Source organism: Schistocerca cancellata, chromosome 3, assembly GCF_023864275.1.
Source record: "Schistocerca cancellata isolate TAMUIC-IGC-003103 chromosome 3, iqSchCanc2.1, whole genome shotgun sequence".
Classification (NCBI taxonomy): domain Eukaryota; kingdom Metazoa; phylum Arthropoda; class Insecta; order Orthoptera; family Acrididae; genus Schistocerca; species Schistocerca cancellata.
In genome coordinates this window covers 298,979,605-299,003,733 of record NC_064628.1, presented here as the reverse complement: position 1 = coordinate 299,003,733, position 24,129 = coordinate 298,979,605, and the positions used below count along the sequence as shown (strand labels likewise).

At 39.7% G+C, this 24,129-nt stretch overlaps 1 protein-coding gene across 2 annotated transcripts in view; it reads right to left on the bottom strand.

Moving 5' to 3' along the window:
- Positions 1–4,549: 4,549 nt before the first annotated feature.
- LOC126175001 (fidgetin-like protein 1) overlaps positions 4,550–24,129 on the bottom strand; it is a 193,485-nt gene continuing 173,905 nt past the window's right edge. For both annotated transcript variants that reach the window (XM_049921487.1, XM_049921488.1), the window contains 2 exons: positions 8,387–8,578; positions 4,550–5,047 (listed from right to left, as the gene is read on the bottom strand). In XM_049921487.1, the coding sequence (XP_049777444.1) occupies positions 4,922–5,047; positions 8,387–8,578 (318 nt within the window). In that variant the 3' untranslated portion in view covers positions 4,550–4,921. The remainder of the gene's footprint in view (positions 5,048–8,386; positions 8,579–24,129) is intronic.

Here is a 24,129-nt window from a genome sequence, read left to right as displayed (position 1 = left end):
AATGACCTTTCATCAATAACATTACCAGATGCCAAGTTCGTTTTGTTTGCCGATGATACAAACATTGCAATAAATAGCAAATCAATTGTAGTCTTAGAATGATCAGCTAATAAAATATTTGTGGACATTAATCACTGGTTCCTAGGCAATTCTTTGTCACTAAACTTTGAAAATACACACTACATGCAGTTCAGAACTTGTAAGGGTTGTCCCATGAGTATATCCCTAACATACTATGACAGGCAGATAGAAGAAGTGGACAGTGTTAAATTCTTGGGATTACAGCTTGATAATAAATTCAACTGGGAGGAGCACACCACAGAACTGCTGAAGCGTCTTAACAAATCTCTATTTGCAATGTGAATTGTGTCAGACATAGGGGATATAAAAATGAAAAAGCTGGCATACTATGGTTACTTTCATTCCATAACATCATATGGGATTATTTTTTGGTGTAATTCGTCAAGCCAAGCTAAAGTTTTCCTGGCACAAAAACGTGCAGTAAGAGTTATATGTGGTGTGAACTCAAGAACATCCTGCAGAAGCCTGTTTAGGGAACTAGGGATACTAACTACTGCTTCCCAATATATTTATTCCTTAGTGAAATTTATCATTAAAAATATATCATTTTTTCAAACCAACAGCTCAATTCATGGAATCAATACTAGAAATATGAATAATCTTCACAAGGATTTAAAGTCACTTAGTCTTGTACAAACAGGTGTGCATTATTCAGGAACACACATTTTCAATAACTTGCCAGCAGCAGCTTAACAACCAATGAAATTCATTTTAAGAGAAGCCTAAAGGATTTATTGGTGGCCAACTCATCCTACTCAATTGATGAATTTCTCAGTGAAACCAACTGATTTTGTGTGTGTGTGTGTGTGTGTGTGTGTGTGTGTGTGTGTGTGTGTGTGTGTGTGTGTGTGTGTAACTTCTGCACCATTTCAGTGCAGCAATGTGTTCATTGTAAATAAGTATTATAGTAGTTGTATTACACATTTATTACCTTATAAATAAATAAAATTTTTTTTTATTTTAAATTCAGTGCATTAGTATTTGTAAAATTACTCTTTCATATAGTGTTCATTAAAAATGATGATCATTCCACTTGGGACCTGTGGAATGGTACATTAACTTATTTGTTTTAGTTGTAAATATTTGTCATGTATTGTTGTTTTTCTGATATGTTCTACATCCTGGAGGACCTCCTCACTAAGGATCAAATGGAATGAAAGTAAATCTAATCTAATCTAAACATTTAGTTTCAAATACATTGACTGTCTCTGCGGAAAAGGTTAATAAAAGAAAAATTTCTTTAGCAGACAAACAAAAATAACTTCATAGTTCCGAAAGGCAGAAAGGTGGAAATAAAATCTGAAACTAAAGACATGCCTTCCGTAATTATGTGAATGTATTTTAATTCACTTGATAGCTCTTGGCCACAGATATCCGTTTGGTTTTCATTTGACATGAGAGTAAACGAAGAGGAAACAGCAAAATCACTAAATGTTAACACTGGTCACGTTGAGACTACCCACTGTAATTACGACTGCTCTGCACATCAGCCCCGGACCTACGATATTTGCAAACCGGGTCAATACTAAAAATCAAATTTTCAAAAATATGTTCATCTTGTAGCGCACATCTTTCTGAAAAGTCTGAAACATAAAACTTATGTGTTCGAGGAGATGTAAGACATATTATTTGGCCTTAAGTGTGCCAAAGTGCAGTGCCACGCATCTTCATAAAGCATTCTTCTACTGCACATGTGTTTCACTTTGTGGAATTGAAACATGTATATTTTGTAATGGATGCCATCAAACTATATTCAGGACAGTGGAAATTGAGATGTCCTGTGGTGCCTCTCCTGCTTGCGGTCGGCCAGGTTTGACAGCCTGCCCCTCTTTTTTTCTTTTAAAAAAAAAAAAAAAATCTCGCAATTAACAGCAGATGGGATTATTTGTAATCGAGATAACAAGAACTCTTCAGAAAATCTGCACTCTTTATTGCCTATTAGATAATAACTTGCTGTTTTGTGTGACATAAAATTAAATATAGGATACATAAAACCAATAAAGACAAGAAATAAGCAAGAAAGTACACATTTCTTCAATCCTTAGCTCCTAGCATTCATTTCTCTCAAATCTTGCTACAGCTTTACAAGGTGTGCTTTCCTTTCTGCGAAAGAATCTATTGCCTCATCAAAGTTCGTCAAACGTTTTGCTACAAGAAAAATCAAAATATTGTTATCTAACACTGAAAGTGCTGTTAGCACAAATAATACCGAAGACTGGTGTGGTTTCTCAATCTGATTACGTCTATTTTGTCACTGTCTGCTAGATAAAACAAAATAGGCCTTTCTAATATTGCAGCAATGTTGTAACACACACCAAATAAATGAGACTGTTTGGCACAAATGGCCATTTTTATAACACGACAGAATATAATTTGTGAAGTACCAATATCAAATGCCTATTAGGCCTACTACAAGCAAAAAGCTTTATGTTAGGAAATAGTTTCACATTTCATTCATACGCACCTGTTTCTCAAGCATGATATCAAAAAGTAATATTACGAAATTTTCGTATAAATTTGGAATCGTCTTATTCTTGCATAATTTGTGTAATGTCCTTGTTTCTTCTCCTTCCTCGTTCTAACAGACAATCTTGTCATCACCAATTCTGTAGCTATTCCTGCCATTGTCAAAATTTGTTCACTGTTAACTTCACTAACCCTGCCAGAATCACAGGTTTAGTTATCCCGCAATTATTTTCCAGTTAGGCATTATTACGTGTTCGTACAACATATTTTCACGTTACTTCCAGAATAGAAGTTAAGCGGCTGCTAGCCGGGAACTGTACAACTGGTTCTTACTAGTATAGTGATCTGGCCAAAAATTTTATGTCAAAATTTCATTTTCTCAGATACACCGAGAAGATAATACGTGATCTTTCTCACCTATTATTTCTGTCAGTCATTTATTTTCATTCTGTTAGTCTGAATCTATGGATTTCACTAGTAATTATAACAATGCCCATCATTCGCAAACCCAGTCAACCATATAATCAGACAGCAATTGGCAATCATGCGTTCGGCTTTACTCCGCTCAGCTCGTATAGCCCCATCCCCTTTTGTCTGCGGAAAGTTTATTTCTAGATGCAACGAGGATTCTCCTGACAGAGACATCACGTACACAATGCACCCATTCAAAATTAACTTACGATTCATTCAGAAATCAAGTTAATATATGTACAAAAGTGTTCAAAAACCAACAGGGAAGCATTTTGAAATCATATGAATAATCGATAGATAAACGTGCACTGGATGCTAAGCACTTTGTGAAACAAGTTTTTTTCCTCAAGAATACGAATTTGGCTCCCCCTTTCCCCGGTAGCATCTAGCTGCTTGCTGCGACTGCTTGCACAGCCAGCAGCCACATTCCTATAGCCAGAAGTGGGAGAATCTACTACTCAAATGCGACTCAACTGCACATGCACATGATGCACATGAGCCCGCTCGTAACTGCTAAAACGAATCTAATGTAAACAGTTGTAACTTCACGCTCATTGGAGGCAATTTGTTGTTATGAAGCATTACATAGTCTTCCTAAAGCCTTCGACACATTTTGCTGTTGGCAGACGCTTGCATGAGCACTGTGTGTCATTGCTGTATATGGTGCATTTCCTTTGCAATTTAAGTTATTTCCATTTTTTCTCTCGTTTATGTTTTATTGTTGAAGTATTATTCTGCAATAGCAGGATACAGTAATATACTTTGTTAAAGTATTGGTTCTTACCAGTCAAAATTACAAAAATTTAACTGAAAACTAAAACAATGAAAAATTCCTGGAATTCTAAAAATTCCTGGGGTTTCCCTGGTTTTCTCCTGAATGAAAAAATTCCCAGGTTTTTCCCGGGTCTCCCGGTTGTCCTGGGTCGTATACACCCTGCTATATTAAATTAATATTATATTGAATCTTTAATATGTCTCAATTTATAATTTGTATGCTGTACTTACATTTTTAAACATGGAAATAAAATTACTTCAGTTTTTCACTATAGGCAGATTTGATTCCTTTTCCTCTCTAATGGAAGATAAGGATAAATAAGTAACTAGGAAATGCCAGGCAAGCAGCTAGTGAGCCTAAAAATGTGATTAAAGTGAGGAAATATGTAGATAGAGGTGGGAGAGGAGCAACCAGTGGGAGGATATGAAAACAGGTAAGGAGACAGACTGGGGGGATGATAAGCAGGTGGTGGAAACAGCTTGCAGGAAATTTAAGTCCAGGAGATTGCAGACTGTAAATGTAGGTTAGGAGGGATATTTCCCTCATGTGTAATTCAGAGAAGCTGATGGTGGTGGCACAGTGGAGAAAAATGGGGCAAGTTGTGAGGCAACCATATTCTAGCACTGTTTTAAGCCACTGAGAGGTTATTCTTGTACTTGACCACAGTCTGGCAAAGTGGGAAAAATCGACCTGCCAGCGCTTTCATTTGGTAAGTCACATTATATATATATATATATGATATGGCTACTTTCACACACAGACCTGCCTCTAACAGGTTGGGATGTGTGGTTACTTACATCTTGCAGTTTTTCTGTATAATGTTCATTTATTACATTATGACTGATCAACACATAAATTAACAAATTTTCAAAATAGCAGAATGATAACTATTGCTATTTCAACAAGAAAACATATATCCTTTGACTCGAAACTGAGACTCAGAAACTATTCTTAATAAGTAACAAAAATGACATATCCACATAAGATATTTCTCAGCTTACAAAATAGCTTATTTATGTTAAAACCTTGTGTTTGCTTGTACCAAATACAATAACATATTTCCGCTCTCATGGAAACTGCACAAACAAAGTTCGTATTCAGCCTCAAATAATAATCCTTACAAAAACATCATATTGGGCCTCCTGATCCATACTGTTTATCCCATGTCACGTATTGTATCAGGTCTGTCTGTGAAACACTAGCTCTTACCCTCCTTAAGGCAGTCTTGAAATCCTCTACAGTCACGGGCCGAACCTTTAACAATAAAAGAGAAATGTGTGAACATAACAAAATTAAAAATTTCAGGTGTAGCAGGGAAAAAAATGTATTTGGTATTTTCAGTACTTCATTACAACAGTATGTAATGAAACTTGAGTTTAATGACAGCACTACATTACCAATTTGTTTTCAAGTGTCATTTGATAAGAAATATTTACCACTTCTGAATCTGCAAAATATTCTATTGGGTTGATCCCTAATAGCCTAGCCACATTTTGATGACTTTTATGCAAGTGATCAACCGATTACTGAACTGACATCAGAGGCGCCACTGCCGCCACCACCACCACCGCCACCACCACCACCTTCAACTTTTTCAGCAATATAGGAGCACACTCCACAAGAATGTCTTGACAATTTGTTTTTGCTATCCTGTACTAAATGACTTATTCACTATTGCTTACCTTTGTTCATTGAAAGTATGTTTAGCTGCTACAGTATTTTGACTTCCATGCTGTATCTAGTATATCCTGCAATGCCTAAATAACAAACTTTATTAACATTCTCTATTTTATTTCTTTCAATAATGATGTTAGGTGGTCTTTTCATTTTTGATTAGATTACTACAAACATTTTTAGTTTTTCATAATTGCTGAAAAATTACACAGCAAATTCTGCATGTTTACCACTATCAGCTATTACAATATCATCATCTGCAAATCTTCTGTTCACTTTAACTTCAAATGATTTTCCTTCTGAGATTCCTAGGTAATGAACATCCTTGTCTGAAACATTTTCTAATTCTTCAGTCTATGCAAGAAAGTTCACTTTGCATGCTGCTTGCTCCATCGAAAACAGTCACCAGAAAATGTGTGTTAGTTCAGTTCTCCAGATTAGCATGCATGCTGCCGTTCTTAGGTTTCAAAAGAAAGTGTAAGGTGTTCATGGTGCACTGTACCAGAGATCTTGGTGTAAAAAGATAATCTTGTTTCATCTATGTACAGTAGAACCAGTAAAAAGGCTTCATAAAACTGTAACAACTGGGACCAGCTACATCCCATGTTTTTCCCTGAATTATTTATGTATGTGAACTGACTCAAGCACTTTTCTTTTAATGTCCTTCCAATATCACAGCCGTCTGAGTATCAATATCTACAATCTGTTTCTCCTCATCCACACAACAGGTGGTTCTGTATCATCCTGGGATCTTGGTAGCCTGCCACCATTTCTTCCCTTACCCAGTTACCCTTTCCTCCCTCAGGAAGGAATAAGACATTCCAAAAGCAATGATATTTCTTGGTACTTTCATGTGTGTGTAATTATCTCAAGTGAATTTTCCTTTTGAAACAACAAATACCAATAAAATATCTTCACCTCCAAATGATATTACAAGCTGTCAGTATCTTGACAAAAACACCAATTGGGCGATGTCTGTTTAGGAAACTTCACTCCACGACTTCTTCCATTAGAGCTATGTTACTGAGGGCAGAATGGTACATCCTGAAAACACTCTAGTTCATACTAAATAGTAGTTTAACAGATACTGAAGAGTTTTCCCCCCGTGAAATTAGGGAACCACCTGCAAAGAGTACAATGCCCTCATCAGATTTATTAGTGTACTACCACAACTGTGTCAGGATACAATACAACTAATCAAACAGAACAAGGGCTTTTTTAAATATGAAATTAAATTTCAATATATATTGTATTACTTGTCAACTGCACTGGATGCTGTATCATTAGCCATAGACACTGCACTCTAAATAAAGATGTCTCCTCCTCCTCCTCCTCCCCCCCCCCCCTCCCCACCACCACCAAATACAGCAGCAGCAGCAGCAGCAGCAGCAGCTGGAACTACCTACTACTCATAATGATGTGGTGGAGGTGGCAGCAGCTTGCATCAGTTTAGACATTGAAATATCATTAGGTTTCTGCAGATGCTTACCTGTAAATCTGTACAGTTTCCTCCTCCTTTCCATTACAGGCGTATATTTCTCTTTCTCTCAATGAGCAGCCTAAGAGATTTTGATACTGCTACGGTAGCAACTTCACGGGTAATGCAGTGAACTATCTCTTTAGCAGGTGTCTTTTATTGTGTCATTATTCACATTTCTTCACCCTGCCTCCATGGCAAAGATCGCTAACACGTGCTTGTGCAGTGGTGCTTCACTCTGAGGTAAGCCAGTTTGAATCCTGGTAGTGAATGAAATTGTCATTGCCAGCATTTGGCTGTAAAGGGCAGGAGAGGCAGTAGCAATAAGTTCATGATCACCAGTCTTTGCACTAATGTCCAGGATTACATTCCAAACCTCTCCACAATGTCTCATGAAGTGAATGCCTGTTACATTGTTGATAGTGGTCCATCCATCAGATGGGGGTGTTAAGCTCGGTCACCGCCTTGGTGCTTTTGTGAGAAGTAGGCTACCTCCCTTTCATCCATAACAACACGAATCCAGCACTATACTGTACAAACACTCATCACAATCACCCACATAACACGGATACACACTTAACAGTTTGTAAAAGAATGAAGAAAGGCAACAGCAAATCACCTCCACTGAGATCTTGTCATGAGCGGTAGTGCAGGATTCCTGCATTCGCTCCCCTACACTCATATCCTGAGTGTGGGACTACTTATTATTAATCATTCTGGTAGATGAACATAAAACTGGAAAGTGACTATTGGATGTCATCTGTAACACCTAATAAAATGGTACCTGCTCAAGAAAGAAGGGGAAAAATCTTTGCTCTCTAAGAGAAAGAATCTCCATCATGAAGGAAATTATGATTGTATCCTGTTATTAGATTCAGATTTGTTGAAAGTTGATGAAAAAGGCTACTTAATTAAAGAAAACATCTGCCTGGATTGTTATGTGTAACATTCTACTGTCAAGTCAAGTCAACAATGATCAGTAAAATATGCCCAGAACTTAAAGTAACAAAAATCTGGCAGTTTTGACCAGTCTGCAGTGAGTTTAAAAAACATATGATCACTGCCATCATTCCTTGAGGTGGTTCTTATTTGTCAGCATGCAACCTGCTAAGAATGGCCCTACCCCACTTGGGCGCATAAGCACAACCACAACAACATGCACGAGCAAGCAAGCGTGTGTGTGCAATCTCCTGCCACCTCCGCCCCCCCCCCCCCCCCAAACTATCTGGATCTTTTGTTTCCAAACACTTTGTTGTACAGACAAGTGATGAAAATGAGAAAGATTGTGCCAGATTATAAATCTTGTCAATAAAATTTAATTAAATTTAATGACTAAATAAGCATTTGCTAATTAATTTTAAATTATTCTGCAGCAGAAATTTCAGACTGTAACACAAACAAATGTAGCAGAATATTTCTACAGAAAAGAACACTGATAATACCTGGTCTGAAGTAATGTTTTCAATATGTAGGAAATTCATTGACCTAATAGGTCCAAGAGAGGCTTCCTGACAAAGATTTTTCATGTCTGCTCCTGAGTATCCCTCTGTTAGTGATGAAATTTCATTTACTTCAGCAGGTGATAAGCAGTGTTTCTCATTTGACATAAGACGTTCCACAATTTGCTTCCTTGCCTAAATGAAACAAAAGAGAATAAAAAATCTTAAAATAACTTTGAAGAACTCATTACTAACTAGACATAGAAAAGCATGAACTTGATGAAGATATTTTTATATTAAAAAAGAGTTGCAAAGTCTATTCACAACTTTAGATTTTTGCATTGTAACAGCAACAAACTAAATCACTACACTGACATAAAACCAAGAAAGCAATGGATAAAATTGTAAAACTAACAGATAAGGCTTGTTTTGTGAATACTCATACTTTCAAATGTTGCATACTGAATGTAATTAATGAAAATTTTATCATTCATCAAACACACAGCACTGGCTGCCAGTGGCTGATAAAATACACTACCGCCACCCAAACTCTCCAAATTCCCATTCTACATCCACATCTACATAGATACTCCACAAGCCACCATGGTGGAGGGTACTCTGTACCACTACTTGTCATTTCCTTTCCTGTTCCATTCGCAAATAGAGCGAGGGAAGAACAACTGTCTGTATGCCTCCATATGAACCCTAATTTCTCCATCTTATCTTTGTGATCCTTACGCATAATGTATATTGGCAGCAGCAGTAGAATCGTTTGTCAGTTAGCTTCAAATGCTGGTTCTCTAAATTTTCTCAGAAGTTTTCTTGAAAAGAACGTTGCCTTCCATCTGGGGATTCCCATTTGAGTTCCCAAAGAGTCTCTGTAACAAATTTAACAGCCCACCTGTGGTCCCAAACATTCGAGCAGTACTGAAGAATAGTTTCCATCAGCATCCTATATGCACTCTTCTTTACAGGTGAACCACTCTTTCCTAAAATTCTCCCAATAAACCGAAGTCAATTATTTACCTTCCCTACCACAATTCTCACATGCTCGTTTCATCATCAAGGACAACATACTGGGTTCTATTATTTAAGATGTCTTCGAACCACTCACATATCTGTTAATCTAACCCGTATGCTCATATCGTTGTTAACAGCCTGCAATGGGGCACTGTGTCAAATGCTTTCCGGAAATAAAAAAATATGGAATCTACCTGTTGCCTTTCATCCGTAGTTCTCAGTATATCATGTGAGGAAGGGGCAAGCTGAGTTTCACATGAGCAATGCTTTCTAAAACCAGGCTGATTCATGCACATCAGCTTCCTAGTCTCAAGAATTTTTAATATATCCAAACTAAGAACATGTTCAAGGACTCAGCAGCAAACCGATGTTAGGGATATTGGTCTGTAATTCTGCAGGTCCGTTCTTTTACCATTCTTATATAATGGAATCACTTGTGCTTTTTTCCAGTTTGCGATAAATGCAAGCTAGGTAAGGGGTCAATGCCGCAGAGTACTCTTTGTAAAATCGAACTTGGATTCCACCCAGATCTGGTAATTTATTTGCTTTCAAATCTTTCAGTTGTTTCTCTATGCCAGGCATGCTTATTACTATGTCGTCCATACGGGAGTCTGTCCGATGGTGAAATGACAGTACGTTTGTGCTATTCTCCTGATGTGAATGATTTTTTGAATGTGAAATTTAAAATGTCAGCTTTCATTTTGCTATCTTCATCTGCCACACCAGACTAGTTAACAAGAAAGTAAATGGAATCCTTAGACTCACTTAGCGATTTTACGTACGACCAGAATTTTCTTGTGTTCTCTGCCAGACCTCTCGCTTAGGTGTGGCGGTGGTAGCAGTTGCATGCTTCGCGCATTTATCTTTTCATAGATGCACGTATCTCTACTAACCTTCGCTTGTAGTCAATTATGTGTTCCCTTTTGAACCAAGAGTGCAACAGCCTCTGCTTCTTCAGCATCTGCCAAATTTCGTTATTAAACCATGGTGGATCTTTTCCATCCTTTATCCACTTATTAAGCACATAGCTCTCCAGACCACAATTTACAATACTTTGCTCATAGTTCATCTGCATTCATCTTACTGCAACTAAGTGATGCCAATTCACTGTCTAATTGAGATATTAATAACTGCTTATCTCCTCTATCTAACAGAAACACTCTCCTAGTCTTCTTGACTGATTTATTAACTCTTGTAATCATAGTTGCTATAATGACATCATGATCACTAATCCCCATTTCGATACTGACACTGTCAATAAGGTCCGGCCTATTTGTAGCTACAAGGTCCAAGATATTTCCACTGCATGTGGGCTGCCAAGCTAGCTGCTCAAGGCAATTTTCAGAAAATGTGTTCAAAAGTATTTTGCATGACTGTCTGTCTATAACCCTCCGCCCTCTTCACAGTGAAGCTGTACACATCTCAGTCTACACTCAGGAGGTTAAATTCGCCTCCACTAGTATTGCATGATCTGGGTATTTACACGCTACTGACTGTAGACTTTTTTTGAATGACTCGAACTGTCACAGCAGAACCGGTGTCCAGTAACAACATCCAACAATTAATTTGGGTTCACCTACACCTGTTATACGCGACCAGATGACTTCACTGTCACACCCCATTTCGACCTCAATAGAACGAATATTTTTGTCAACCGCAATGAATACTCCCCCTCCTAAGGCCTCTAAGCTGCCTTTCTGATATATGTTCCACGACTTGCCGAATATCTCAGGGCGTTCCACTTTGGGTTTCAGCCAGCTCTCAGTCCCAGGAATAATTTGAGTGTGAGAACTTTGAGAACTTTCCTGGGGGGCAGAGATTCAGGAACTTTAATATGAATACTTCGACAGTTTACTGATAAAATTGTGACAGTCTAAGTATCTTTATTCTGAGCGCTATTTGACTCCCTTGCTGCATATCAACTGGTCAGTGTTCATCAGAGCACCTCAGACTACTGCCTAGCATAAAAAAAAAAAAAAAAACCCTTATGTGCAGTTCACAAGTACTCTGCTACCCGAGTAGCTGCCTCATTTGTGTGCTGCATCCCTGGCCTATCACAGGGAGTCCTACAAATCTACACACAATAATGCATGTCTAGAAATCTGCAGCCAAGACTGTGACACAGTCGACAAAGCCTCTGTTTGGGACCCTCAATTCGGCTCCAAACCAAAGTATCCCTATCAACTCTGGGAACAGTTTTGCAAACTGCGAGCTCTGCTTGTACCCTGCGCATGAGGCCAGCAGTCTTCACAACCTCTGCCAGCCACCTGTAAGAACTAAGGATCGCCTCAGAACCCACGCAGCAGGTGTCATTGGTGCCAATGTGAGCCACAACATGCACACGACTGCACTCTACATGCTGGATAACCACAGGTAAGGCTGCCTCCACACCTCGGTTGAGGCCTCCCAGCACACACACCGAGCGCACATCGGCTTCCTTTCCAGCCCTGAATTCTACCTGTCGAAGAGGCCCCATAATGCACCTAACATTGGAGCTCCAACTAACTAGTAAATTCCTTCCCCCATGTGCCTGCTCACTCATAGGGTGGATGGGCGAGGCCAAGCGACCAGTCTCCACATTGGCCGTCCGCCTTGCGCGACGCGAACACGTTACAACCCACCACTCACCTGCTGTGAGGGTGGATCCAATGTGTCGGGTGACTCTTGGAGGTACCTCAGAAGCAGAGCCCATGGGCAAAACAAATGACACATGATGTGTCCCATGTGACGTGCCAGATTCTCTGCCACTGTATTGCCCCAAGGCAGCACCCTGAAGGTGACTGTCTGTAGCCAGAGGCACATTCAGCGGTTCGCGAACTGTGGCCAGCTCCTCCAGTGCCCACACACAACATGCATACATCTTAGCAACACTAACTGAAGAAGTGAACTATGCAAGCAGACAATCCCAGATATGCAACTTGCTGCCCTCCTGGTGAGTCACCAATGAATGCTGAAGTGATGTGTTGATGAGCTAGGTAGCTGGCTGTTCAGTGACCAACTACTGCACTACAGACTGATTGAATTTACACTTTCAAAAATACGAGATTAAACCTCTTACACGGAGAAATACGCACAAAATTTAATAAATATACTATGACGAAAACACAGAAAAAGATAATGTTTAACTGCCACTCTACAGATGTGTATCAGCTGAGAGTTTGATCCTTACTGAGGTTCGCTTCAAATACATTAGCCATATGTGATAACTATTTTATTATTTTTATAGCATTTGATCTTTGGCAAAGGCTTTCCATTAATTATGTTGAATTTTCTTTCCATTCTTCCCAAAGCATGGTGAACACTAGTAGCAGGATATTTGCATGAAATGACCTGCAAAGCAGCCAACAATGGTTTGTCCCTAAGATTTTGATAGGGGTTTGGCTTCGTGTGGGTTAATCCAGCAAATTCTTTAGAACATGATACTAAATTCTCTTCTTTCTGAACAGAAACATCATGCTCATACCGAAAAGTTCTGATACCTAACTACTGTCGGACTTATTTATAGTTTGGAGGTCCTAATCAGATAAATTCTTATGCCAGCTTGCGCAACAACTTATTTAGTGCTTTCCTTAAATTTCCGCTTGACAATAACATTGCTCTAACAGTAGGTATGCTCACATGTAACACAAGTGAAATCTCAGCTCGAAGTCTTGAAATTGTTGGTCCCTGTAATTATCTCCCATTAGAATTCATTCAGTTCTCCCCTTTGACGTATTCTAACAGGAAATATGCCTATGTTAACAAAGTATTGCGTCAGAACTTGCAAGCCCTCTAAAAACAGAGTCTGATGCTACATAGAGGATATTCAGTGGGGTATCTGGAGACTTTTAACCATATTGTATAGTTGATACAGTTACAGGATTTCTTCACGCTTTTACAAGCAATGGCAAGAGTTTCTGTTAGTGTTTGAAAGCTAATTAACACATTTTTTTGTAATATTATAAAAATTGGGGTATTTCAGTAACATGCCTGTAAACATACAAAACAGCAGTTCCAACGGTGTACAGAGCAGTGATAAAAATATCACCATCAAAAGTAGATCCATAAGCTTTACTTAGACAGGCATTGCATACTCAACCACAAGAAATCAGTTTTGCCAAATCATGTGTCAGAGAGATAATAAAATCATTACATCAATGGAAAGAAGTAACTCTTCTGGCTACGGTGGTATTTCAACAAAAGTACTAAAATCTTTTCTTTGCTATCAGTCAATGAGTAATACAGTATTTTCTGAAAGACTGAAATCTGTGCTATTAATACACATTTATGAAAGCTGCTTCTGATTATAGACCCATCTCCCTCCTCCCCATATTCTAAAATTTTTAAATTTTTATTTTGAGAAGGATGCATACAATGGAATATTGAACCACCTCCCTGGAAATATTTTAACAGCAGCTCAGATTAGTTTCTGAAAAGGCTGCCTGCTGAGAAACAATATATGATCTCGCAATTTCCATTCCAGTAGGACTAAACAAGAAATCTTAATCTGCTGGAATTTTTTGTGATCTTACCAAAGCCTCTGATAAAGTTGATCAAAGTTATACTAGAAAAACTAAAATGGTACGGAGTTAAAAGTATTTCCTTTTCACGGATGGAGTCTTATCTTGATAACAGAAAATGAAAGATCACATTACTAAATTATACAGTTGAGATAAGACTAAATTTGGTGTGGGGAAACACTGAATGTGGCATTCCACAGAGTTTTTCATGCTTAGCTCACTCCTCTTCTTAGCTTACATAAACGATTTACCTATGATATTGAAGGATTGTTCAAAAACTGTGATGTTTGCTGTTGACATTAATATAGTGATAAATATTACACACACTTCCATACCAGGCAGAAGTAAATGGGAAACCGAACAAGCTTACAACTGATTCACAACAAACAGTTTAACCCTTGATCTTAAACAGACTCTTGTTATGTTGTTCCAAACAAATTAAATTGGGTTCCAGGATGTTGTGTACATAGTTCCGCGTAGTCAGCACATACACAACTTTCCCACTAGAGCGCGCCCTGCTAAGCAAAATAGCGCAAGTGCAGCCCTCATCCGTCTCCGCACTACGAGATGGCGCTGCCTTAGAGACAGACCAAATTCTGATTCCATCGATCCGCGTATTAATATGTAACGCAGCCAATGAGATTGCTGCTACCGTAGAACCTTTTCTCCTCGCGGATCACACTCGTGCAGTGATACCTGAACGCGCGAAGTATTATAACGAGTGTACAGACCTCCGATTAGTTAGTCTGTACCCGTCTACATTAGTCTGTACCAGTCTATAGTCAAGTTTCAGTCTGCGCCTAATAAGATTATCACATTCCTGTACACAGCCATGAAGATTAATGTATAGACACTTTTGTCAAGTATCAGAGGGATATGAGAATAAGATTAATGTACTAAGACCAAAGGAACTTCAAATTGTCAGTTGTAAATAGCATCCAGAATCCAGTTAAGTAATTCTATGCTTTTTATTATTTTAATAAATAAGTGTGAAAATTAATCAAGTTCTGTTTAAAGTTGGTCACCGTCAATCTGCTACTCTAAGCGTGCAAGTGGCATTTCTATAGTCTGACCTAACGGCAGAAGATAAACACGCCACAATAAGACCACGAGACATATTGCTGACACTTGCCTACTTCGTTAGAGCGACAAGTCAAATAATCTTATGGTGTGTGTACCGAAGGTCTTACAGTATGCACACCACACAGGAGTATAGACCAGTGGGCACATACTGGATGAGGTTCCATGTTTGAAGTTCCTGGATGTCCAGATGGGTAATAAACAAAGCTGGCACCAGCACACAGATAAACTAACCAAAACAACCAATTCTGCCTGCTTTGCACTTACAAATCTCTCTCATTGTGATGAACTACAGACGAGTTTGCTAGCAATTTTGCATACTCTCGCTCACAAGAGGAACCTCCCACAGATCTCTCTTTGACATAGTTGAGTCTTGGCAGGATGATCAAAGGATGAGAATAATGGGACATCTATTTTGGCTTTAGTGCCAACACACAATAGCATCTGAGAAAATGATGGTCAAAGTTTAAATATGACTTCATCAGGCTACTCCTGTGGTGTGTAACGAAGTGCATTAGTATCACAGTGGCTGAGAGCACAATTCTGAAATTTTGTATTCCATGTTCAAATCCAATCTTAGTTTTTTTCGTTTCATTTTTGAGGAAATATGTGACATTCTAAATTTTTATGACTTCGTAAGATACAATGGACTTAATGGTAAAAGAAATAAAGATTTCAAATCTCATTAAAAACAGATTTTATCATCACAACTTATACAGATTAACACCTTTCAGATAACTGCTACCAACAGTTTTCATTTGTCTCCAAGAAATTAGTGAAAAATTTGATCCTCAAATCCATCGAGATGTAAACCAATTAGTGAAACAATATCAAAATGTGCATGTAACAGTCACAAAATGTGGAAAGCTCACACAACACACCATTTTTAAACTATGGAAAAACTTGGTGCCATGCACTCCAATTGGCCGTAGGATTGTCCTGTTGCCATTAGTTGGTTGACAGGCAGTACTATGGTTGCCAGTTCACACATACAAACATCCCTTGCTCCATCACTGCCCCAACATGATACGCACACATGTTGAATAGGTCTTGCTGTTTGTTTCCACCTCACATCAGAGGCATTCACATGTAAGCATATCTTCAGAGCACACATACAGCATGGCAGCACAGTGTTCATTTGAAGGACAACAAGATACGTTTTTTTGTTTATGGACTAGCCAGGAACGGTACAAAGCAAGATGCCACCCACATCTGCAAACCTTGACAGCAATTGTGAGATAACAGGGGAGTTGTGGCACCCTGAAAATATTCTAAGTTCGGAGTTGGCATGGCCACATGGGCCGCTCGGCAAGCCAGGACTCGTCAGCAACCGTATGGTGCCGAATATTAGCCGGAGAAAGAGGGGTAGCCCCAGCACGTGGTCCAGGCCAACCGTGTGGCTGGTAATTCCATGCTGGCATAGTGTCGAGGTCTGTGCTTTGTGTCGATGAAGGAGATTTGTGTGCCGAGAGTGCCAAAGATGGCGGACTTTGTGAAACCATAATGGCAGACATTTCACAGTTCATGTAGAAATTAATAATAGCCAGAGAAATCATGATACCTTAAAAAGAAACATGAACATTACCATTATTTGCCCGCCGATTCTGATGGTGTCATAAGATTTTCAATAACTTTATTAGTTTAAAGTTTCATATCTGACTGTAAATTATACAAGTAACACCCAGCAATGAATTTCCAAAATCTAAACGGCTCATCCGATTTTCTCGAATGGTGTCTTTAGAAAGCCATTAGTGTAAACCTAAATTGGTATGAATTACAGGCATGTAACTTGAATATTACATGAGTTATTGGAGTTCAAAGTGGCCAATTACTATTGATCGCGTCAGGCCATAAGTACTCCACAGTTACACGAAAAAATAGTAGCAACATGATTGTAAATATATTTATTCGTCTATGTCATTGTTTATACCCATGCATACTATTCATGAAGAAAATGATCAAATATTTACTGTGTTTTAGAAAGCACAGAGACATTAGGCTACTGGCCTACTCCTGTTTCTATTCCTTTGATACATGTTTATTTCATTTGTTTATGTATTTAATGTGTTTGTTAGAGCATGTTTATGGTCCAGCCGTAGGAATATTTATCTCATTTCAAGTTATTTAAATGTAAATCCAGTATTTCATGTGTGTTTCAATATGTCTGTGAGTGTGCGTTGGCTTGGAGACATGGCGGGAGCACTCTAGCCAATCACAGTGCTCATTACTACTGTAGGCAACTACCGAAGTCAATGGAGAGACTGTATGGAAGTTGGGGAGGAGCATTGGGTCACACAGGACACAGGGGACTACTGGACGGGAAGGCGCAACAGATGGTCACAGGAAATACTTGCAGAGTGTTGAGTAGTTTGCGCTTGGTCGCAGGAGATGGAAATATTTCATAGTGCCGACTTGTGCACTTGTGAGATTTTCATGGCTTCTGCAGTGAAGATGTAGTATGCGTTTAGAAGTGAATATCTTGCAAGCTATGTTGTTGTTCATAACTAACTACGTGAAGTAGACATCTACAGTTTCCCTGTAATTCAACTTATACACTCCTGGAAATTGAAATAAGAACACCGTGAATTCATTGTCCCAGGACACATTCCTGGGGTCAGATACATCATATGATCACACTGACAGAACCACAGGCACATAGACACAGGCAACAGAGCATGCACAATGTCGGCACTAGTACAGTGTATATCCACCTTTCGCAGCAATGCAGGCTGCTATTCTCCCATGGAGACGATCGTAGAGATGCTGGATGTAGTCCTGTGGAACGGCTTGCCATGCCATTTCCACCTGGCGCCTCAGTTGGACCAGCGTTCGTGCTGGACGTGCAGACCGCGTGAGACGACGCTTCATCCAGTCCCAAACATGCTCAATGGGGGACAGATCCGGAGATCTTGCTGGCCAGGGTAGTTGACTTACACCTTCTAGAGCACGTTGGGTGGCACGGGATACATGCGGACGTGCATTGTCCTGTTGGAACAGCAAGTTCCCTTGCCGGTCTAGGAATGGTAGAACGATGGGTTCGATGACGGTTTGGATGTACCGTGCACTATTCAGTGTCCCCTCGACGATCACCAGTGGTGTACGGCCAGTGTAGGAGATCGCTCCCCACACCATGATGCCGGGTGTTGGCCCTGTGTGCCTCGGTCGTATGCAGTCCTGATTGTGGCGCTCACCTGCACGGCGCCAAACACGCATACGACCATCATTGGCACCAAGGCAGAAGCGACTCTCATCGCTGAAGACGACACGTCTCCATTCGTCCCTCCATTCACGCCTGTCGCGACACCACTGGAGGCGGGCTGCACGATGTTGGGGCGTGAGCGGAAGACGGCCTAACGGTGTGCGGGACCGTAGCCCAGCTTCATGGAGATGTTGCGAATGGTCCTCGCCGATACCCCAGGAGCAACAGTGTCCCTAATTTGCTGGGAAGTGGCGGTGCGGTCCCCTACGGCACTGCGTAGGATCCTACGGTCTTGGCGTGCATCCGTGTGTCGCTGCGGTCCGGTCCGGTCCCAGGTCGACGGGCACGTGCACCTTCCGCCGACCACTGGCGACAACATCGATGTACTGTGGAGACCTCACGCCCCACGTGTTGAGCAATTCGGCGGTACGTCCACCCGGCCTCCCGCATGCCCACTATACGCCCTTGCTCAAAGTCCGTCAACTGCACATACGGTTCACGTCCACGCTGTCGCGGCATGCTACCAGTGTTAAAGACTGCGATGGAGCTCCGTATGCCACGGCAAACTGGCTGACACTGACGGCGGCGGTGCACAAATGCTGCGCAGCTAGCGCCATTCAACGGCCAACACCGCGGTTCCTGGTGTGTCCGCTGTGCCGTGCGTGTGATCATTGCTTGTACAGCCCTCTCGCAGTGTCCGGAACAAGTATGGTGGGTCTGACACACCGGTGTCAATGTGTTCTTTTTTCCATTTCCAGGAGTGTATTTTATTTAATTTCTGGACCATCAACACCAATACGTGTTTTGCAGTAATAAACGGCATTCTTAAAGCTACTTCTGCTATTGTACTCATCATTTAAAGTCGTTAAAAATAGTACCTGCAGCTTTATTTAATTGCAATCTTTCATTTATAAATTTCTATGTTACTTTCAAAATTCACAATTGCCGAGTGATAGGAACCTCCGACCATTCGATTCATGTCTATATTCATGTTGTATACTGTAGACACAGCAGTATTTGGCTTGTAATGCGGCAACTACATATCCCAGCCCCTAGACAATGAAACCAGCCAAAGCTTTTAACATTTCAACTCCTGAGTCTGAGGGTACATAGTTGAGGGCCACCACTATTATTTTGAAATCCCACAATTGGGGGCTCATCTGGGATTTGTGTCCTTCAATGTCGACTTCCACTACAACCGACGGCATCACCATGGCAGAGGGAACCATCTCAGATCAGGTAAGTGCCTGCACAAATAGTGAGATAGTGTTTAACTCTGAAGTTCAAGCTCCACTTATAGCTCTCACGAATATAAAACAGTCACCTAGTGTATGTAATTCTGAAAACGGAAGTGAGCCAGTTAGTCTGAAATCAGAGCACGAAAGTGTAACTAATAGGAATTCAGGCAAGGGGAATGAATGTGGGGGATACATGATGTCTCAGCTAATGCAAATGATGCAGGGATTGGGAAATAATATGAATGCAATGGCAAATAATATCAGAACAATTCGAACAGATATGGGTACATTGCGAACAGATGTGGGGACATTGCAAACAGTTACAGATACAATTCAGACTGATATGGGTACAATGCATACTGAATAGGTTCCGTTATGAAAACACACTGAAATAGGCTCCGCTATGAAAAATGAAGTTGAAAATATTAGGGGTAACATTGAAAACACAATTGATGATTTTTAAAATGCGTCCGAGTAGATATGGGGAAAATTACAGATGAAGTTGTAATAGAAAAATCTAAAATTGAATCAGTGGAAAAAAATCTAGGGGAAAAAATGGATAAGATACAGATGGAACTTGGGGGCAAGGTAAGCGACTGTATAAAAGTGCAAGATGCTCATAAAAGCGGTGTAAGTTTAGCAATTAGTGACATTACCAATCGTGTAAATGAGGGGGGAGAAACAAGTGGGCAAAATTAAAGATAAAACAGAGTCCAGTATCACTCGTGAAAATGAATTTAAAAAACAAAGGCAACAGATAAAAAGTGATTTAAATTTGTTAGCCTCCCAACAGGCCACACAAGTTATAAATATCCCTTGGGCAAATACTGGATCTGTGAAATGTTACACAGATGACGGAAGATATCGCCGAGTAAATTTCTTGGCTCCGTGTAGGAAAGCTTTTGTTCACAGCATTTCGGACGAAGCGAAAATAAAATACGTTAAACGACATTTGGAGGGAGACCCACAGTCTTAGGCAAATGTTAAATGTAGTTCGTGCGAATCGTACGAAGAGTTCAAAAAGTGTTCTTTGAATAAATTTTGGAGCGAGGCAAAACAGACGCAGATCCAAAATGAATTTTTAAACGGGCCAAATTACAGGTACGGTAATGGGATGATGAGAGATTTTTGCAAGCTTCAATTTGGCAAGCTTATGCATGTGAAACATCCGTTGGGGGTTTTAACAGAAATCACCATGTTTAAAAGGCGATTACCCAAAAATTTGCAGTGGCATCTTGTCCATAGTCCAAGTGATTCCATGGACGAATTTCTAGAATTTTTAGAAAAATCAGAGAGGGCTTTGAAGTTCAAACCTCAGAGCAAACCGGGTGGTAGTTATCAAAATGGGAATCCACATAATCATCACCAAAATAATAATTATGAAAGAAATCAAAGGAATGCTCAGGAGATAGTAGCTAGAATGAGCAAAATGGTTGGAGAACGAACGGGAGTGATAACTTCCGTGAACAGGACCCAAGTAAAGAACGCAGTGACGGGGGGAAATTCGCGCGAAGTGCAATCTATAACAACTGGTCAGGAAACGTTCACCATATCTCAGGTCAGGGGATGGCGATCTGAACAGGTGATGAAAAGAACTGGAGATAATGGTAATGGTAGAAATGTTGAAAGGTTTGGCGAAAGGCAATAAATATGTAATATGGAGTATGTTGAAGAGGAAGACTATATAGGTGGCTCTTTCCATAAAAGCAGGTGCAAACGGCGGAAGCATAGATTTGTGAAAGATTTAAGTAAAAGTAATGGGAATAAATTTATGGGGAATGATGTAAGTCAGGAATATGTAATGAATGAGTGTGTGAATGGCGATGAATGGAATGATTCAGTGGTTCAAAAAGAAGTTAGAGAGGAGATGAATTTTGTGAAAGCTAATTGTGTGGAGAGTTCTGAAGAGGTATTAGCAAATAATAGCAGCAATTACAGTAAGGAAGGTGTTGTAGTAGTAACTATTTGTGAGTCAGCGGAAAGCATCGATGTTAGTAAAGGCGGCTTAGCTTTGGTCTCGCCAGCTGCAAGTGAGGGTGATAGTGTTTCGGCAGAAAGCATCAATGTTACTAAGAGGGGCTTAGCAATCGTCTCGCCAGCAGTTGAAGTTAAAAATGAACCGGCGGAGGTAGATGATTTCTGTTTAAAGGAACAGAGTGATGGTAATTTATGTAATGATGTAAAAACTACTGGTATTGATAATTCGGAGGAAGGAATATACGTTTCTAGTCACAAATGAAGGCAATACGAAACTTATTGATGAATGTGTGGATCTAAAATGTTTGTCAGAGTGTGAATGTGACAATGTATGTAAAGTAGGATCAGGGGTTAAACTGGATGAAAAATGTGTAGAAATGGCAGTGTGTGCTGATTTTTGTCCGATCACAGCGGAATGTAGCAAGTCTGGAAGTCCCAAAATTGTACGACAAGGTAGCAGGAATTTGTGTAATGTAGCGGCGGAGGATAAAGTTGTGTACGATTCAAGTAAAGTTAATTTGTCAATGGAGGAAAGTAAGGTTTCTGGTGTGAATTTATGTAGTAATTTAAATGGTGTATCAGCATCTCAGCAATCTTTTGCTGATTTGAATATTTATGTTCATGATGGCTTTGGCATTGATGTATTATTTCAGGAATGTAAAGTGTTTAACAGTGAATTGATGTGTGACTTTGTTGAAGCTGCAAGTGTCGATATTTTGGAGGGAAAAAACAGTAAAGTTGTGCATGCTGTGGGTAGTGAATCGTTGAAATGTATGGAAGAGCTAACAGAAAATTTAGAGAGGGCTGAAGTAAATAGTGTGGATGGGGATGGTTTGTGTAATGAAGTTCCTACGAATTGGTATATGAAGGAGTGTGATTTTAGTGTGACTGACTGGCACTGGTATGGTAGAACGTTACGGCCACTACTGTCGCATGTGTGGAAATGAGAGAAGTTTAAAATTGCAAGAGGTTTAGAAAAAGGAAGGAATGAATGAATTTGGGACAAAGGAAATATTTAATGAATTATTTTGGGATGAACATGAGATTGAGGATTGATAGAACAGGATGTGTGTACGCTAGAAATGGAAGAGAAGGGACGAGACATAGAAAATGATTTATTAAGGGAGAAATATTTAGAATGAAAGGAAATGGTAAATGTACAGCCAATTATTGAAACTGAAGCTGGCAAAGAAATGGTAGATGCACTTCCAGATTCAGGCAGTAATGTGTCAATGGTGTCAGAAAGTTTTATGAACATGATCAAAAATAGGGAACTAGTAATCTTCCCAGTCACTTGTGTTCAGATTAAAACGGCAGTTGGTGGTATGAGTAAGCCAATCAGAACTTTTAGAATTAAAATGTGGAGAAAATAAATTCGAGATAGTATGTTTTGTAGTGAGTGGTCTGGTAAAGAAGGTAATTTTAGGAACTGATTTCCTGTGCAAATACAATGCTTCGCGTAATTGTGTACGGAAATGCCAAGAATTTGTATGTCAGAATGAAAAAAGGCAAGTAAAATTTAAAATACTTAAAAGGTGAAAATCAGATTGCTCATGCCATAGTTACTGAGGGCTGGAGTGAGGAAGTCGATATGCATAACAGAATTAAGGAAGTGATTGATGCAGTCAAGGGTATACCAGAAGGGGAAAAGAAACAGTTGTGTGGGTTGTTGTACCGCTATGACGTATTCTCGGATCGACCTGGTAAAGTTACCGATTTCAAGTACTCTATAAAAGTGAAACTTCATGAAGCAATTAAGTGCAAACTGTATGTAATACCTATAGCTGATGAGGATGCAGTCAGATTTTGATTAAAACAAATGTTGGATTAGGGTATAGACGAACAATGTAGGAGTGATTATTGCAATCTTATTGTTATTCTTAAAAAAAATGTGAGAAAAATAAATGAAGTAATTATAAGGGAATTAGACTAGCCTGGCAATATGGAGGAACTGCGGCAGAATTTTAATAATATCAATTTAATGTCCAGTGTTGATCTGACCTTGGTATTTTGGCAGATCCCATTGGCAGAGGAAAGCAGATGGTACACTTATTTCGTTTTTGAAGGGTGAAGCTACCAGTTTAGGGTAGTACCATTCCGACTTACAATTTCTGTGGCAGTTTTTGTAAGAGCATTGAGTCATGTCCTGGGGGAGCATCTAATACATAGATGATATATTGATCACTACAGAAACATGGAATGAGCATTGACAAGTTTTGGAGGAGGTACTCATGGCTCTGAGATGAGGTGGAATTACTTTAAAGCTCGCAAAATGAGAATTTGTTCCAGCAGAAACTGAAATTCCCGGGGCATATCCTTACTTCGGAAGCAATTTTACCTAGTTCCGAAAAATTAAAGTCCATTGCCGAATGTAATAGACCCAATAGTAGGAAACAATTGAAGTCATACTAGGGCTTGTGCAGTTTCTACAGAAAATTCTTGGGGGAGGTAGGAATTAATGTTCTGAATTGAAGCAAATTGTTGACGAAAAATGCAGCTTGGAGGTGGACCGAGGAATGTGAAATGGAATTCCAGGGTATAAAGGATAAATTGTGCAGTAGTAAGACGCTGTACTACCCACACATTAATCTCCCTTTCTGTTTAGCATTGGACAGTTCGGACTATGGAATAGGTTGTGAGCTATTTCAAGAAAAGCTAGTCGATGGAAAAATTGAACACTGTAATGTGGCATTCTCCAGCTGCATGCTAAATAGGCATGAATGGGGATACAGC